We start from the raw sequence: 18661 nt of genomic DNA, 5'->3' as shown, positions 1-18661 counted from the left end.
TTTCTAATCTGAACAAATCATTAGCAGAGTTGCTGGTCAACACAGACGGCATCTCAATTTGCTGGGACCAACTCAAAGCCATACCAGTTTCCAACAGCCATACTCCATTGTAAATAATATTTGCATTAGTTTCTTATCAATTTTCAAGCAATTGGAAATGCTTATTTCAAAAACTAGCGGCTTTCACCAGTAAAAAACCATATTGGACAAGACTTTGTGGTTTACAGTTCAGCGATGGTGCTCACTGCTGACTAATCTAGCAATCTTGGAGGCATGGATTTCCCCTTTGCCAACATCAGTTTGAATCTGGTGCCAAGTCAAGAGGATCGCCAGACAGCGAGCAACAGTGATGTAATCATGAAGGATAAGTAACTAATCACACTGAAGTATTCACACCAGTGAGTACAGCAAATCAGGAAGTAAACTACACTGATATCCTTCACTATTAATAACATTTTACCAAGAATGAAATCATGAATGAGACATAAAATAAACTTTAAATGAAACACATTATAAAAATCAGATTTCTTTTATCATAATGGAGAAATTTGGCATTTCGCAAGTATAAAGTTAGTTTTGGGTTTTTGCAATGAACCAACAGCCTAAGTCAGTTCAGTGATTCCTACATGATTGCACTTTGGGGGAAATCAACAGCATGGGAAAGAACAGAATCACTGACATCAGCTTTGAGATTTCCATGTATAACTTTAAATGCATGACTCTAGAAGTCAATATCAGTTTCAAAGGAGAAGAGACAATGAACGATTCTTGAAATTACAGTAAAGAAAACCCTACATAGGCAATCTTACTGCTCTAAGTTTTAGATCCAACAATGCAGTCTTACAAAACAGGCATTTCTTATATTTCCTAATATATTTCTGTAAATATTAATTTAACATTGAAGCTTTACCTGTGTAGGACAGAAGGCAAGATATTCACGAATAATTTCTAACAGAAAGTCAGGATTTAATTTTTCGTAGTAGTGAACTCCTAGGGGCAGGCCTTGCAATGTGGAGAAATGAGTATCAACAGCATCATTTAGCAAATTAATTACTTCATCCTGCCCCTTGTGTTTCTTTACTGCCAAAACTGCATGCAAGAAAGACAGTTCCTGCAAAAAAGATGTAAAAAGTGATTTAATTTCCTTTTATTTTTCTGTTTGAACAATCTATCCGTCTTAGGAATGAGATATTCTGATTAATAATGCCTAACTTTCAGATGCAAAGTGACTTGTTGGTTTTAAAAATGGTGGCAATCCAGCATGCATGATTTGCACACATTTCTGTACACCAAACATATTTCCAGTAGGAATTTAATGGGTGCAAGATGCTCCTGCCTCAAACAGCTAGCCCGGATAGGCGCCGGAATGTGGCGACTAGGGGCTTTTCACAGTAACTTCATTGAAGCCTACTCGTGACAATAAGCGATTTTCATTTTTCAATTTAGACAGGACACAATTCTTGTCTTTTGAGTCTGTCTCACATGGAGTTCTTTGAGCAAGACTGAGCAAATTAAAGTTTATTTGAAGAGTTCCTTTGTGCCAATTATTGTTGTGCAGCCTCTTCCCACCAACACCTGCCCTGAAATAGTTGCAACATTGGATTTGCCCAAGGGAATTCCCCTGCAGTTTTATCAAGAATGAGAAAGACCATCTAGGGAATACCAGGCTGCATACTTACCAGAATCTACAGCCAGAGACACCGTGGATATCATCATATAAGTCAACTTTTGAAGCCTCAGAACATCCCGCCATAAACAGAGGTCGGCTTATACGGCAAGCATAAAAGTAAACCATCAGCCTGGCGTACATGGTCACTATCTTTGTTGTTCACCACGTTGGTTCACAACACAAGGCTTATTGCCTGCTTGATCCCTTGCACCCAGTGCCAGTAAGTAAAACATCCATTTGTGGGGTGAAAATTTGAGGCTGATTATTTAGCAACTTACTGATATTATTGGTAAAGAAATAGCAATGAAGAAATTAATGGAACCTCAAATCGACAAATCTCTACATACCGTTTAAAAAAAAAAATTAGCTACAGAAACAGTGGATCTTCCAGAATTCCATAAATTCTAAACTATTGAAAAAAGCAAGGAAAAGGAAAACAGGGAACTGTAAGTCAGTTAGCCTGATATAAGTGACGGAAAAATGGTTCTAGTAGCAGAAACATGAGAATACAACAATCGTAGGGTCATAATATGATTAGGCAGTATTAACATAGATTTTTAAAAGGAAAATCATATTTGCAAATATTTGAGGCTGTTAACTAGGAATGTGAATGAGGGGGAAACACGTGTATGCAGTGTATTTGGGTTTTCAAAAAGCATTTGGCAAAATGCAACACAAGAGGCTATTATACAAAATTAGAGCTTGCGGGATTAGTTAAACAGAGAACAGCAAGCAGGAATTAATCCATCATTTTCAGGTTGGCAGGTTGAACTAACAGGATACCTCATGAATCAGTGCTTGGGCCCCAGCTACATGTAATTTATATCAATTACTGACATGAGGGGATCGAGAATAATGTACCCAAGTTTTCTGATTATATAAAGTGTGGTGGAAAAATAGAGGCTGCAAAGGGAAACGCTACAATGCTCCAATCAAGCCCAATGGAAACTGGAAAAGCAGCACTTCATCTGCCAATTAGACACTGTACAGCCTCCTGGACTTACTGCTGAGTTCGACATCGTCACACCATGAACTCAGTCCTCTCTTTGTTCTTCCCCAGGTCCTCTCTCTCTCCTTCCCACGGCCCCCCCCCCCCCCCTCCCCCACCCCTCAGGCCTTATGGAAAAGAGGCACTTGTCTTTGTAAGGTAATTTGGACATTCTGATTTCACCCTCCGTGTACCCAAGCAGGCGCCATAGTGTGGCAACTAGGGGATTTTCACAGTAACTTAATTGCAGTGTTGATGTAAGCCTACTTGTGACAATAATAAAGATTATTATTAGTTGAGTAACAGGTGAAACTTGCAGCAGATATTGTGGTTAATAACCAATGGAATCAAATTCTACATTAGAATAACAGTTCTTAATATAATAAGCTATTGGAAATTAGCTTAATAAAATAAGCTATTGGAAATTAGCTTAATAAAATAAGCTATTGGAAGTTAGCTTAATAAAAATCACTGGCAATGAGACTTTCAGAAATTTAAGAGGAAACCACTTTCACTAATTATCCTATCTTATTAATTCTGCAGAGTAGCTGAGATATCAGATTTGTATGATTGTTTTAAAGCCAGTCTAACCTGTCAGCATTTTTAAATGAACATTCAATACAATTTAGTTGAGGAATAAGGCTGATGTTACGTGTTTAGAAGCTGAAAGTATATTTTATTAGTTCTCTAAAAATCAAAGTGACTGACTATTCATTAGTGGAACTACATCTTGCACATCTCACTGGAAGGTTAAATAATAATTTCATAGCATAATAAAGTGACTCACGTCAAAATAATTATGTATGAAATTGAGACTTTCCCTAGTGTAAATTTCCAACAATCTCTGAAATGATTGCCATTTTAATAGGTTCTGTGTTGTTTTGGAGACAGAGCTTGTCATAGAATCATAGAATTTACAGTGCAGAAGGAGGCCATTCAGCCCATCGAGTTTGCACCAGCCCTTGGATAAGAGCACCCTACCTAAGCCCATACCTCCACCCCATCCCCGTAACCCCACTAACTCGTTTTTGGACACTAGGGGCAATTTTAGCTTAGCCAACCCACCTAACCTGCACATCTTTGTATGGTGGGAGGAAACCAGAGCACCTGGAGGAAGCATACGCATACACGGGGAGAACGTGCAGACTCCGCACAGACAGTGACCCAAGCCGGGAATCAAACCTGGGACCCTGGAGCTGTGAAGCAACTGTGCTAACCACTGTCCTACCATGCTATTTATCGTCTAAATAAAATGTCAAAATGTGAACGATTTCCTTAATTACTTGTACTCCTTATTCCAACATGTGCCGAAATAGGAGATGATTTTTTTTGTAATTTTTCCAGCCCGACTATAGTTAATGCACTTTATCAGTTACTGCTCAGGTCTGTTCACAAATGAGCGTTTTTACTTCCTCCAAGATCCTGCTCCTTTGACTATGACTTCTTTCATATATCCCCATTCTTCCAGGTCGGCTTTTCGTGGTCCCACTCTGAACTGTCTCCATCCGTTCTTTCAATATACAACCTATTTACTCATCTTCAAAAGCATCCATAATATCAGTCTTAGATGGTACCTATGGGCACCTCTCAAACACTTTGTCATCATGAAATGTTTTTGGATGCTTTTATGCAATTATCAGCAAAAATTGCAGCCATCAGCAATTACAGAAATTCGTAGGTTTGTTGCAGTGTTTTTTGCTATAGCTGCAGCTGAACACAGAACTGCATAAGTAGCATTATTTGGAACCTATTTGCATTAAAATTTGAACCTGAAGAAGGAGCCGTGCTCCGAAAGCTCGTGTTTGAAACAAACCTCTTGGACTTTAACCTGGTGTTGTAAGACTTCTTACTGTGCTCACCCCAGTCCAACGCCGGCATCTCCACATCATGGCATTAAAATTTCACAGTTTCTTTTAAGAGATACTCTTCAAGAGATATTCCAACTAAAGCAATGGCAATTGGGGTAGGTTTGTGGCTGGAATTTGCCGTTAATTAATTTTCATCTGTATTTGCAGTTAAATCAACAGATTTAGGTTTCAGGGATTTGTGTCATCAATCAGCTTTGGAGATAGATATAGGACAGATGTCAGAGATAGGTTCTTTACTCAGATAGTAGTAAGGGCGTGGAATGCCCTGCCTGAAACAATAGTGGATACATAGAATTTATAGTGCAGAAGGAGGCCAATCGGCCCATCGAGTCTGCACCGGCTCTTGGAAAGAGCATCCTACCCAAGGTCAACACCTCCACCCTATCCCCATAACCCAGTAACCCCACCCAACACGAAGGGCAATTTTGGACACTAAGGACAATTTAGCATGGCCAATCCACCTAACCTGCACATCTTTGGACTGTGGGAGGAAACCGGAGTACCCGGAGGAAACCCACGCCCACACGGGGAGGATGTGCAGACTCCGCACAGACAGTGACCCAAGCCGGAATCGAACCTGGGACCCTGGAGCTGTGAAGCGATTGTGCTATCCACAATGCTACCATGCTGCCAACATTAAGGACATTTAAATGGTCATTGGATATACATATGGATGATAACGGAATAGTGTAGATGGGCTTTAAAGTGGTTTCACAGGTCGGCGTAACATCGAGGGCCGAAGGGCCTGTACTGCGCTGTAATGTTCTATGTTCTATCATCGTGGTTCTCTGTACCATGATAGATTTGAATTCTCTGTTTTAACTGCAGATGCAGATAAGGAGGCCTCCAGCTGGCAACTTGTGGTGATTTGTCCATGCTGATTGAGCAAGTCAATTCGACAGGACAGTAGAGCTTTTGGCTGTCTAACTTGTATGCAGTACACATTTACGGTTAATTCAGCAGTTCAGGTTTTGAGAGATCCACAAAGCTGCATCATCCGTCACCCAAAGTTCAATAATATTGAATTCGTGTGGCCCTAAATATTTGCTGGGAAAACCATGGAATCATAGAAAAATTACAGCACAGAAAGACACCCATCGTGTCTGCATCATATCTGGCCAAGAGAGACAAAAAAAGGAACTAGCTGCTTATTTTAATCCCACTCTCCAGCACCTGGTTTGTAGCCTTGCAAGTTACAGTACTTCAGGTGCAGATCCAAGTACCTTTTAAATGAGTTGAGCGTTTTTGCGTCAACCACCAATTCGGGTGGTGAATTACAGACACCCACCACTTCCTGGGTATAAAGGCTTTTACTCTTGTCCCTTTTAATCCTTCTACCAGTCACATTAAATCTATGCCTCCTAGTAATTGACCAGCACTGGGGGCAAACAGGTCTTTCCTGTCAACCCTATCCAGGCCCCTCAATTTTATACACCTCAATTAAGGTACCTTTCAGCCTCCTTTGTTCTAAGGAAAACAACCCTCACCTATAGAATCTTTCCTCATAGCTGCAATTTTCATGTCCTGGCAACATTCTTGTAAATGTCCTCTGTACTCTTTCAGGAACAATTATGTCCTTCCCATAATGTGGTGACTAGAACTGCACACAAAATTCCAGCTGTGGCCTACCCAGCAATTTATACAGCTCCAGCATTACATCCCTGCTTTTGTATCCGTCCAAGGAAAGCATTCCATATGCTTTCTTTGCCACCTTATCCACCTGTCCTGCCACCTTCATGGACCTGTGGACATGCACTCCAAGATCTCTCATTTCCTCCCGTTTATCGAGTATTTTCTTGCTTTGTTTTCCATCCCCAAATAATAATAATAATATTTATTAGTGTCACAAGTAGGCTTACATTAACACGGCAATTAAGTTACTATGAAAATCTCCTAGTCGCCACACTATGGCACCTGTTCGAAGGAGAATTCAGAATGTCCAATTTATCTAACAGATCTTCTTTCGGGACTTGTGGGAGGAAACCGGAGCACCCAGAGGAAACCCACGCTGACACGGGGAGAACGTGCAAACTCCGCAGACAGTGACCCAAGCCGGGAATCGACACCGGGTCCCTGGTGCTGTGAAGCAACAGTGCGAACCACTGTGCTGCCACGTTCCTCCTCCCCCACCCCCCAACAAATATTTTTTTTCACAGGCTAAGCCTCGATCAGAAGGACGCGGACCCGGAGCGTCGTCAGAGATAGGATCATCTCACACTTCTCTAAATTGAATTCCATTTGCCACTTTTGCATCCACTCAACCAAACCATTAGTATAATTCTGGAGACAACAGCTACCCTCTTCACTATCAACTGCACGGCTAATCTATGCGTCATCTGCAAATTTTCCCATTTATGTCCAAATCATTAATACATACAACGAACAGCTAGTGCCCCAACACTGAACCCTGTGGAATGTCACTGGAAACTGCTTTCCACTCGCAAAAACCTCCATCAACCGTTACTCTTTGTTTCCTGTTGCTGAGCTAATTTTGGACCAAGTTCGCCACTTTCTCTGTGCGCCATGGAATTTCAATTTTCTGACCAGTCTGCCATTTGGGGCCTTGTCAAAAACCTTACTAAGCTCCATGTAGATAAGGTCCACTGCACTACCCTCATCAATCCTTCCTATTACTTCCACAAAATATTGATTACGTTAATAAGACATGATCTTCCCCTTACAAAAACAAACTGACTATCCCTGATCAATCTGTGCCTTTCTAAGTGACAGTTTATCCTGGATGTGATTTTTCCATTCCATTGCACCTGGCACCAATCCCATTGCACCAGGATCATAGCGAGAGAGGCCCAAAACGGGCTTTGTTCTGGGCGCAAAGCCACACGAGTCACCCGACACACGGCGCAATTTGGATCACGCCAACATTGGGCGTGATTCAGATAATCATATATAAATGAGCCATTAGGCTCCCAGGTGTCACCGCCGCACTGGTGAGTCTTCACCTGGGCCCCAATGAGTACTGGTTTCCATAAGCGGAGACCAGGCGTGATGGCGACTCCGCTTGTTGAGACCCTCGGTTGGCAGGGACAGTGCCCTGGCAGTCCTCTTGGCACCAGGTCACTATGGCAGTGCTAACCTGATACCCTGGCAGTGCCAAGCTAGCACTGTGATGGCACTGCCAAGGGTTGGGTCTGAAGGGGATCGTGCCGATGAAAGGGGACTGAAAGAGGGGTAATGAAGGTTCGTGAAGGTTGGAGGGGAGCAGATCCTGAAAGAAGTGGGGGGGGGGAAACTGACAGGAGGGGGCCCTAAAGGTGGGGGTGCCCTCAGAGGCCCCATAACAGGGTGTGCTCTCTTTGGAGGGGGGGGGGGGAGGTTGCATTGTCCACGGGAGGTGGGTGTGTTCACTTAGAGATCGGGGCACCCTTTCAAAATGATCATCTGAGGAACCAGTCTGGCCAGGGACTTTACTTCCCCACTGCTAAAAACATTTCCAAGTGTGGGCTTGACTGGTGAGAAGCTTCCTAAACCTACAAAAAAATGTCTACATGTGGATGAATATAGGTCTGGGTCTTGCCCAAAAAGCCAAGGGGAAGACCTCTCCAAACATGACACTTGGTCATTTTTTGGGAGATTTGATCCCAATAATTTGCCCACCACCGAAGTCAGACTGATCGGTCTATAATTTTCTGGTCTATCCCTTGTACCCTTTTCAAACAATGGTACAATGTTTGCAGACTTCTGGAGCCTCGCCTATATCTCGTGAGGGTATGAGAAAAAGGTGAGCATTTAATTATTTATTTATTTCTGGTATTAATAATTGAATATTGTTCTTTCTATAGATGTGGCTGAAATATTACGGTAATCTTCAAAATGATAAATATGTGAAGTATTCCAGTTTTCAAGCCATAATATTTGCACTAAATGGGTTATGATGAAGATGAACAATTTTTTGACTTCGAGATTTAGATATGGAAACAAATAAATATACATATAGCCTGAGATGGTTACCATGCTGCTTGGGCATGATTGGAATGTCTTTGCAGCTACAAGTAGGGTAGTAAGAATATATATATATTAAAAAGGGTTGGCCAGATTCAAGACGTCAAGTACAATTGAAATTAATGGCAAGAACAAAGATATAATTACCCCAGATTTTCCAATAGACTGTTGGATTTCATTAAGAAATTCCAATTGTTGCTCTGCATCTTCCAATTGTCCCTCAATTAGTTGGCATCTTATAATACCTTGAGATACAAAGGACAAAATTAATTTACCATTCATAAAATATGCTTTCTATATAATTATATATCCATTGGACAGAGAATTTTGGGCCATATTCTCAATATATCTGCATTAATTCAACAACAGTAATTTGTATTCTATAGTATTCCATAAAAACAGAATGCACTAAAATACTTTACAGAGAAGATGTAAACAGCATAAGCCAAGAAGGTAAAGATTAAGCCAGAAAGGTTTAGAGGTCTGAAAATATGACGAATAAGAAGATTTGATTTGATTTATTAATGTCACATGTATCAGTATATAGTGAAAAGTGTTGCTTCTTGCATACTATACAGACAATGCATACCGTTCATAGGGAAGGAAGGAGAGACTACAGAATGTAATGTTACAGTCATAACTGGGATGTAGAGAAAAGATCAACTTATTACGAGGTAGGCCCATTCAAAAGTCTGATGGCAGCAGGGATGACTCAGTTCCTGAGTCGGTTGGTACGTGACCTGAAATTTTTGAATCTTTTTAATTGAATTAGACCTCTGTTAGAGAGTTTAAAACAGTTAGAATGAAGTTTTAGAAGTATAGAATGAGAGTAAAAGATAGAATTAAAGGGTATGCTGAACACAGTTTGCAAGATGGCTCGGCGCCATCTTGGAATTTCTTTTAGGATAGGATAGAAGGCATTCTGGGAGAGTGAGGATGCTGATCAAGCCATTCTAAATAGTTTGTAGTTCATTCAACCTAGCTGCATTCAGTCTGTCATATCATGGTGTGTGCTTTTGTGGTCAACTCTGCATTAGGTGCGGCTCTGGTGCTCCATTGTGACATGACAGTCTCTGCTACACTTGTAGATGAAAGCAATGTGCAGGATTCTCAGCCACTGTTTTCGCTGGACCTCTCAGCTGACTTAGCTTTCTGTTTCTCTGAACAGACAGCCTTCAGAAGTCGACATCCCGGCCTATAATTTTCCAGCCTATCCCTCGCACCCTATTTAAATAATGGTACAACGTTCGCAGATTTCCAATCCTCTGGCCACTCATTTGTATTTAGTGTGGACTGAAAAAGAGATTTAATCATATAATTTATATCTATTAATCAGAAAATCTCAGCCTCCAACAGGTCCCCTGTGGGAGTAATCACTGGCTAAATAAATTCCATCTTGGGCACTGGTATTGTGATCAGGATTGTTCTCATATCTCCTGCTCCTTACCTTAAATTTAACCCCCCTGATTATTTACCTCTCTACTAAGAGGAAAAGTTTCTTCCTTTCTACCCTACCTTTGTCCCTCATAATTTTGCACACCTCAAAGAAGTTTGCCCTCAATCTTCTCTGCTCTAAGGAAAATAACCAGAGCCTATTTTGATAGCTGAACCACTCCAGCCCAGGCGACATCCTGGTGAATCTCCTCTGCACCCCTTCTAGTGCAATCACATCCTTCCTATAGGGTGGTGACCAGAACAGTACACAGTACTCTGGCTGTGGCCTAATAAGCATTTTATACAGTTCCATTATAACCTCCCTGTTCTTATATTCTAAGCTCTGTTCTCTCTTCACAGATGCTGTCAGACATGCTAAGGTTTTCTAGTATTTTCTGTTTTGGTCCAGGATTGTACACTTGGTTGGTGCTGAGAGTCTACCGATATGACACTGGGAATTGTGCCTTTGATCTTCGAAGTCTGCACTCTTCCTGCCTTGTTTGTGATAGTAGTTGTAATGTTTCTTCAGATGTTGAAAGTTGTATTTGGCAATTGCACAGCCATGTGTACATGGGTCAATATACTGAAATGAAGTGTAATCTTAGTAACTGAGCAATTAATCAATCAGGGGGCCAAAATATCTGCGATATTGTTTGGGGAGTGTCAGTGGAGGCAGTGGTACAAATACAAGTTTTAAGATTGTTATGTTTCAGGACTGTCCCTTTAATTTAGGCTACTCTGAACCCTCCCTGAAAATAAGCCTGGATAGCTTGGTTGATGAAGGTTAAGGGTGACCCAAATTAATTTACTGGGAAGAAAGTGCAAGATTTTCACACCTGTAAGTAATGGCAGGGACACCTGCATTGGCAGTGGGTGAACTATTAGTTTCCAAACTAATGGAAAGACAAGTTTTGTCAATGGCTAAATTTTACACTGACTATTTAATTTCAAGACAGAATGATGTTGGGGTGTCTAGAGGATAGCTAATTAGCATTTCTACCTGGACATATGGCCTATGTGATTCATGTTGCCATAGAGATTAGTTTTAAGAGTGGAAGAGTCCAAAGCAAGCCATTGCAGTATTGGTATAAGCATTAGTATAGGCATTTCTAAGATATCACTAAACTTGAAAGAAACCGGTCAGTTTACAAGAATCTGAGAGAGGAGGTACTGCAGAGAGATACAGCCAGATTATCTTGTTCACCATGCAGAATGTGGGTGGGAGCTCATGCTGAAATTGAAGAGACCAAGTTCATAAGAAATTAAACAAGATCAGAAGAATTTCCTAGCTTTGGCTAGAGGGAGAAATTATCATGGTAACCCTCACCATGAAAGTCAGTTTGGGGATTAGAAGTTACTCAGCTGAAAAAGGAATAAGAAAGCAAGCCATTGAGAGCCAAGAATAAAAAACACTGCAAATTATTTGCAAGAAAGTTAGAAACTTGGGTTAGTATCCATGTTACGGAAAGCAATGCAGAATTGTAGCCCCACTGCCAGGGAGGCATGGATTTTGAAATCGCTTGGAGCCTGAGGGGAACAAGTTTCATAGCCACTATTACATCAGAGAAGCCAAGGTTACTAACAATCATTGCACGATATAAAAGCAACTGATAAAGAATTTCCTTGAAATACATAAATAAAAAGTCATACCGGTTAATGCAGGGACACTAGATTCATCCAGTGACATTGCCGTTTTGTACCATCTAACAGCTTCTTTTACTTTTCCTTGTAATACCATGTGATAGCCGAGCTCATTTGCAAACTCTGCGTTACGCGAAGATATGTTGAATGCTCTTTCAACCAAGGTATAGGTCTGCTGAAGGACAATCTGATTCCGTCCACACTTTTAAAAAAAAATAATTTTTATTGAAATATTTTGAAAAATATATATCAACAAAACAATAATAACAAGAACAATAATAATAATAAACACCCCCCGGCACCCGTAACAACGCATATAACAAACCCCCCACCCCCCCAACCCCAATAAACAACAGATTAAATTAACAATAAGCAAATTAACTTAAACACTATCCCCCTAAACCCCCCCCCCCCCCCCCCCCCCCCGGGTGCTGCTGCTGCTGACCTAGTACCTTATCGTTGAGCCAGAAAGTCGAGGAAAGGCTGCCACCTCCTAAAGAACCCTTGTACCGACACCTTCAGGGCGAACTTGACCCTTTCCAACTTAATGAATCCCGCCATGTCATTAATCCAGGTCTCCACACTCGGAGGTCTTGCATATTTCCACTGCAGCAAGATCCTCCGCCGGGCTACTAGGGACGCAAAGGCCAAGACATCGGCCTCTTTCGCCTCCTGCACTCCCGGCTCCACCCCAACCCCAAATATCGCGAGTCCCCAACCGGCTTGACCCTGGATCCCACCACCCTCGACACCGTCCCCGCCACCCCCTTCCAGAACTCCTCCAGTGCCGGGCATGCCCAGAACATATGGGCATGGTTCGCTGGACTCCCCGAACACCTGACGCACCTGTCTTCGCCCCCAAAGAACCTACTCATCCTAGATCCGGACATGTGGGCCCGGTGCATCACCTTGAACTGGATGAGACTAAGCATCGCACATGAAGAGGAGTTCACCCTCTCCAGGGCGTCCGCCCATGTCCCCTCCTCAATCTGCTCCCCCAGCTCCACCTCCCACTTAGCCTTCAGCTCCTCTACCGACGCCTCCCCCACCTCCTGCATTACCTGATAGATGTCAGACACCTTCCCATCCCCAACCCACACCCCCGAAAGCACCCTATCCCTTACCCCCCCCGCGGGGGCAGCAAAGGGAACCCCTCCACCTGTCGCCTAGCAAACGCCTTGGCCTGAAGGTACCTGAACATATTCCCCGGGGGGAGCTCAAACTTCTCCTCCAGTTCACCAAGGCTCGCGAACCTCCTGTCAATAAACAGGTCTCCCAACTTCCTAATGCCCGCCCTGTGCCACCTCAGGAACCCGCCATCCATGTTCCCTGGGACAAACCGGTGGTTCCCCTGCAGCGGGGCCTCCACCGAGCCCCCACATCCCCCCTGTGTCGCCTCCACTGCCCCCAAATTTTGAGGGTGGCCGCCACCACCGGGCTCGTGGTGTACCTCATTGGAGGGAGCGGCAACGGAGCCGTTACCAGTGCCTTCAGGCTCGTGCCTCCGCAGGACGCCATCTCCATCCTTTTCCATGCTGCCCCCTCCATTACCCACTTGCGTACCATCGAGACATTAGCCGCCCAATAGTACCCAGAGAGGTTGGGCAGTGCCAGCCCCCCTCTATCCCTGCCCCGCTCCAAAAAGACCCTCCTTACCCTCGGAGTCCCATGCGCCCAAACAAATCCCAGAATGCTGCTGTTCACCCTCCTAAAAAAGGCCCTTGGAATGAAAATGGGGAGGAACTGAAACAAAAACAAAAACCTCGGGAGCACCGTCATTTTAACGGACTGTACTCTACCCGCCAACGACAACGGCAGCATGTCCCACCTTTTAAATTCCTCCTCCATCTGCTCCACCAACCTAGTAAAATTGAGCTTGTGCAGAGTTCCCCAGCTCCTAGCCACCTGAACCCCCAGGTACCTAAAACTCCTCACTGCCCTATTTAGCGGGAGCCTACCAATCCCCCCCTCCTGATCTCCCGGGTGCACGACAAACAGCTCACTCTTGCCCAGGTTCAATTTATATCCCGAGAAACTCCCGAACTCAGCAAGAATCTCCATCACCTCCGGCATTCCCCCCACCGGGTCTGCTACATACAACAGCAAGTCGTCCGCATACAGCGACACTCGGTGCTCCTACCCCCCTCGCCGTCCACACTGTGTTAACACACATAATAATTTACACGAATGAACAAATTATGATACAAATATTTTAGTCATTGAAGTTCCTTACATTTGAAAGTAAAGTTCTATATTATTTTGGCAACCATGTACTTCCTCTGCCCTTTTGGCATTCTTGTGCCACCACCATGAATCTGATGGGAGTGTATATGCTAGATTACAGCTTGTGCTGGAAACTCTCATAGGACTTTACAAGTGACAGAAGTTCCAGAGCCAGAGCTCCCAAAATTTTGGTCTTGTTGAGGACAGCATATCTTTGGTGTCAGGGGCACAGTCTGGACATAAGGATGCATTTTGCAACCATCCAGGGCATGTGATTACTGTCAATGCTGCAATAACTGCTTGGGTACCTGCATTTATATAACTTCCCAATGCATATTCCAACATGGTCATCAATGCAGGTCACCAGCTGGTGCAACCTGACACACTGGAAAAGATTGTCGCATTCAGGATTTTCTGGACCAACATGCTTTTACCAATACAGTAAATAACATATGATGGGTCCAAGATTAATTAGATAGATAGCATTCAATTGTCAAAAAAATGCGGAAAACACCCAGCTCTTCATTAGCCATCAAGATTAAACAAATATCTCCAACAAGATTAAACAAATATCTCCATGCTTTCAAATTGTTTGCCACACCTAAAATCCAATGTGGAGGGGTCAGTCACCAGGGAGCATAAGATCCGTGGGGCAAAGTTTAGAGATGTGTGAGGCAGATTGTAACGCAGAGGGTGGTGAGTGCCTGGAATGCGTTGCCAGGGGAGGTTGTGGAAGCAGATGCATTAACGGCGTTCAAAAGGCATCTTGACAAACATATGGATAGGATGGGTATAGAGGGATATGGCACAAGGAAGTGCTGAATATTTTGGCAAAGGTTGGTATCATGACCGGTACAGCTGTTCCCTATCCATCCTGTCCATGCCCCTCATAATCTTGTACACCTAGATCAGGTCTCCTCTCAGTCTTGTCTGCTCCAGTGAAAATAACCCAAGCCTATGCATAATTTAAATGCTCCATCCCAGGCAACACCCCGGTGAAACGCCTCTGCACCTGCTCCAGTGCAATCACATCCTTTCTATAATGTGGCGACCAGAACTGCACACAGTGCTCCAGCTGTGGCCTCACCAATGTTCTATACAACTCCAATGTGACTTCCTTGTTTTTGTAATCTATGCCTTTATTGATAAAGGCAAGTGTACCATATGCCTTTTTCACTACCTAGGCTGGTTAACAACTATTAACCTGCCCCATCTGCCTTCAGAGATCTATTTAAAAACATGGCAAAGTCTCTTTGTTCCTCAGGACTTCCCAGTGTGGTACCATTCATTGAGTATTTCCTTGTCAAAATCCAAAGTGTAACATCTCACACTTTTCAAGGTTAAATTCCATCTGCCACTTTTCCGCCCATTTGACCATCCCATCTATACCCTCCTGTAACCCAAGACTCTCAGTCTCAATGTTAACCATTTTGTGTCAACCGCAAACTTACTGATCCTACCCCCTAAAAAGTCATTCATCGAAGTCATTTATATAAATGATGACTAATAGGGGACCCAGCCCAGATCCCTGTGGTATGCCTGATTAAGTCAGATTTTATTTCAGATTTTCAGCATCTGTTGTACTTTTGTGATACTTAAAACATAACATATAATGTTTTTAGTAAAACTGAATAATCAAGACAGACAGTGGAAACATAACTAGCAAATACCTAATTTAAAAAGATGATGATGCATAGATAGAATAAAGAGGTTAAAATTTATAAAATGGCAACTTCTTTCTGTAAAACAATAAAATCGTTATCCCATTTTATTTCACCCCCACCATCCCATGACAGTTTTACCCAATTTCCTTTGTCATTGACTACTTGCAGGAATATGGTTCCACCAATAGCAGGCTTTCTCTATTCGATACCCTGAAGGGGCCAATATCTATATCTGGTTGTCAACATTATAATTAAACTATCTAAATCATGAAGCCTAAACTTTGCAACACTCAATTTTCACACACATTTCCAGGAGTGAGAACATTGGCCAACATCCCATTCACTAACCCAAGGTTCCAGTGGAGAGTTGATGAACTCTTACTTCCACTTTGACAGCAACTAACTGACTCAGCACAAACGAGCATCAAACTTGGACTCTGCATAATTGTTATAGCTCAGTTACTCAATGATTCAAATTACCTAAGCTACCGGGGTAAATATTTTTGTTTCAAAATATTAACAAACTTACCATCCTACTGAAAGCCAATGCCATTTTATAAAATACGTCAGGATTATGTGGTTCAAAACGGTCCAGTACACTGATCAGATCACCAAGTCTTGTGCCAGCCTAGAAAGATATTGATAACCAACATGAATTCCACTTCACCCACTTTGAATGGTGCACCTTAACAAATCTTTACCTATGCATTATTACTTGTGCAACTTAAATATATTTGTTAAAAGTTGTTTCAATTATTTTTGCTCTCCTCACACACACAAAAAAATGTAAATTCTGATCTTTTCTAGGTCCTAAATGCAAATTATATTATGGGTAGTTGTGTTGAAACTGATTTAAATTTAAATTTTGAGTTGAAGACGCACATTAGCACAGTGGTTAGCACTATTGCTTCACAGCGCCAGGGTCCCACGTTCGATTCCCGGCTTAGTTCATTGTCTGTGTGAGTCTGCATGTTCTCCCCATGTCTGCATGGGTTTGCCCTAGGTGCTCCGGTTTCCTCCCACAAGTCCCGAAAGACGTGCTGTAAGGTAATCTGGACACTGAATTCTCCCTCAGTGTACCCGAACAGGTGCCGGAGTGTGGCAACCAGGGGCTTTTCACAGTAACTTCATTGCAGTGTTAATGCAAGCCTACTTGTGACACTAATAAAGATTATTAGAATTCTTAATCCTGACAGAGCATCAAGAACATCTCCCACTTCTGAAATGATTTCCTGAAATGATTTCCTGAAATGATCTCCTGAAATGCATTACATTCAAAAATTGCTGCAGATTTTAATTCCGTTACAGTACAAGAGCAACATCACGAACTAGCACATGATTTTATATGGCAATCCTGAATGATTTGTTGAAGGAGGCAGAAATAGAAGACCATTGGCTTTGGATGTTGTCACAATTAACACCCATGAACAGATTAAATTTAAGAAAACTTTACCAGGTTGCATTACTGATGAGGATTGACATTATAAATAATAGGTCACTTGTTAGCTGGTGTTTCATTATAACTTTTTCCTTACCTCCTTAATATTTCCCTCTCTGCAGAGAGAATGGAGAGCCAGCATCCTTAGACCTTCAAAATTATGACTGTCTTTCAGTAAGAGTCTGTGATAGATTTAGAATAAATTTTAAATTACTGTACTAAATGACATTCAAATGAAGGGAATCTTAATCTCTAAATTATACCAGATAAATTAAATGCATTCTATTTATTGAGAAACTGTAATGGTACTAAACTTTGCTTTTGAAAAATTTATAGTTTAATTTGTTTTAGCATTTAAGAAAATGTGGTTATGTTATCACATTTTATTTTCTTGTAGTAAGGAAGTGTAAACACGTTGGGAACATTTTCATCAGATAATTAAGTTATATTCACAGCACGTGCATCTGTTCGATCACTGAAAATAAAGTGCAACAAAATTGTGTCTTCTGATTGATTTTGTTTATTTTTTGTTGTTGGGATGTGGAGTGTATTGCAGGATGGTGATGAACACTGCAGTATCACTGGCAAGAACCACACTTCTGATCCTATAAAGGGCAGGTTATTGTTCCAGCAACGGAAGATGATGGGATTGAGAACACTGCCCAGTAAGGAACTGCTGTAGAGATATCCCAAAGCTGCAGTGTTTAGCCTCCAATAACCATGAGCACCTAGGCGGTAGCACTGCTGCCTCACAGTGCCGAGGACCCAGGTTCGACGCCAGCCCCAGATCAGTGTGTGTGGAGTTTGCACATTCTCCCCCTGTCTGTGTGGGTCCCATCCCTAGAACCAAAAAAAAGATGAGCAAGGTAGGTGGACTGACCACTCTAAATTGCCTCTTAACGGGGAAAAAATAATTGGGTACTCTAAATTTGTAGAAAAAAACCATGAGCATCTTCCTTCATTTGTGGTAGAATACTGCCACTGGAGGGTTCTTCATCTTAAGAGACTCTCATTGAATTCAGTTTTGTTAGGGCTCCTTTGTGTTTTTCTGAAGCAAATGCTGCCTTAACAAAGGCAACGACTCTCCTCTGATATTCAGTAATTGTCCGTCTGAATCAAGGCTGTGCCGACATCTGGAGCTGAATGGTTATAGTATCTGTGAGCGTATTATTTAGGAGTTAGAGTTGCTTGATGTTGGTAGCATTATCCATCACTTTTCCGGTTATTGGGCAATTTTGTACATTGTAATATAGATGCCAGTGTCACAGATGCACGGGAGTAGCTTAGTTGAAGAGGCTACTAGTTCCTGTACACAGGTCTTCAACATTACAACCAGGATATTGTCAGGGTCAATGTGCATCCAATGCACTCAGCCATTCCTTATGTCACATAACATAAACCAGACAAGGTGGACACTGATATTTATAAGAGCAGGGACTTCAGGGTCAGTTGAATGAGACTGCCCGCTCGACATTTTTGAGTCGAATATGTTTTAAAATACTTCACACCTTGTGGTGAATCACAGTAGCGTAATTCACACTGTATTACACATGTTGTACTATGTCTCTGTAAGCTCGGCACACGAGCAGTTGCGCTGCTCTGCCACTAGGGGGAGATGCACTGGGAGTGTATGGGAGTTTGTACTGGGCTCCACCCTTGGCTCCTCCCCCTAACAGGAAGTATAAAGGTTGATGCTGAGGGCCTGCCTGCCAGTTCATCTGGAGTTCACCTTGTCACAGGCACGCTCTGTTGTAAGACGATTAAAACCACTGTTCC

At 42.4% G+C, this 18661-nt stretch overlaps 1 protein-coding gene across 2 annotated transcripts in view; it reads right to left on the bottom strand.

Annotated features, from left to right (window-relative positions):
- Window positions 1-18661, bottom strand: part of ttc21b (tetratricopeptide repeat domain 21B) — a 116727-nt gene that overhangs the window by 51419 nt on the left and 46647 nt on the right. For both annotated transcript variants that reach the window (XM_038789720.1, XM_038789719.1), the window contains 5 exons: window positions 16983-17067; window positions 15977-16075; window positions 11570-11762; window positions 8633-8730; window positions 911-1111 (listed from right to left, as the gene is read on the bottom strand). In XM_038789720.1, the coding sequence (XP_038645648.1) occupies window positions 911-1111; window positions 8633-8730; window positions 11570-11762; window positions 15977-16075; window positions 16983-17067 (676 nt within the window). The remainder of the gene's footprint in view (window positions 1-910; window positions 1112-8632; window positions 8731-11569; window positions 11763-15976; window positions 16076-16982; window positions 17068-18661) is intronic.

This window comes from Scyliorhinus canicula, chromosome 2 (assembly GCF_902713615.1).
Source record: "Scyliorhinus canicula chromosome 2, sScyCan1.1, whole genome shotgun sequence".
In the NCBI taxonomy this organism is placed as follows: Eukaryota; Metazoa; Chordata; class Chondrichthyes; order Carcharhiniformes; family Scyliorhinidae; genus Scyliorhinus; species Scyliorhinus canicula.
This window is presented reverse-complemented; position numbering and strand designations above follow the sequence as displayed.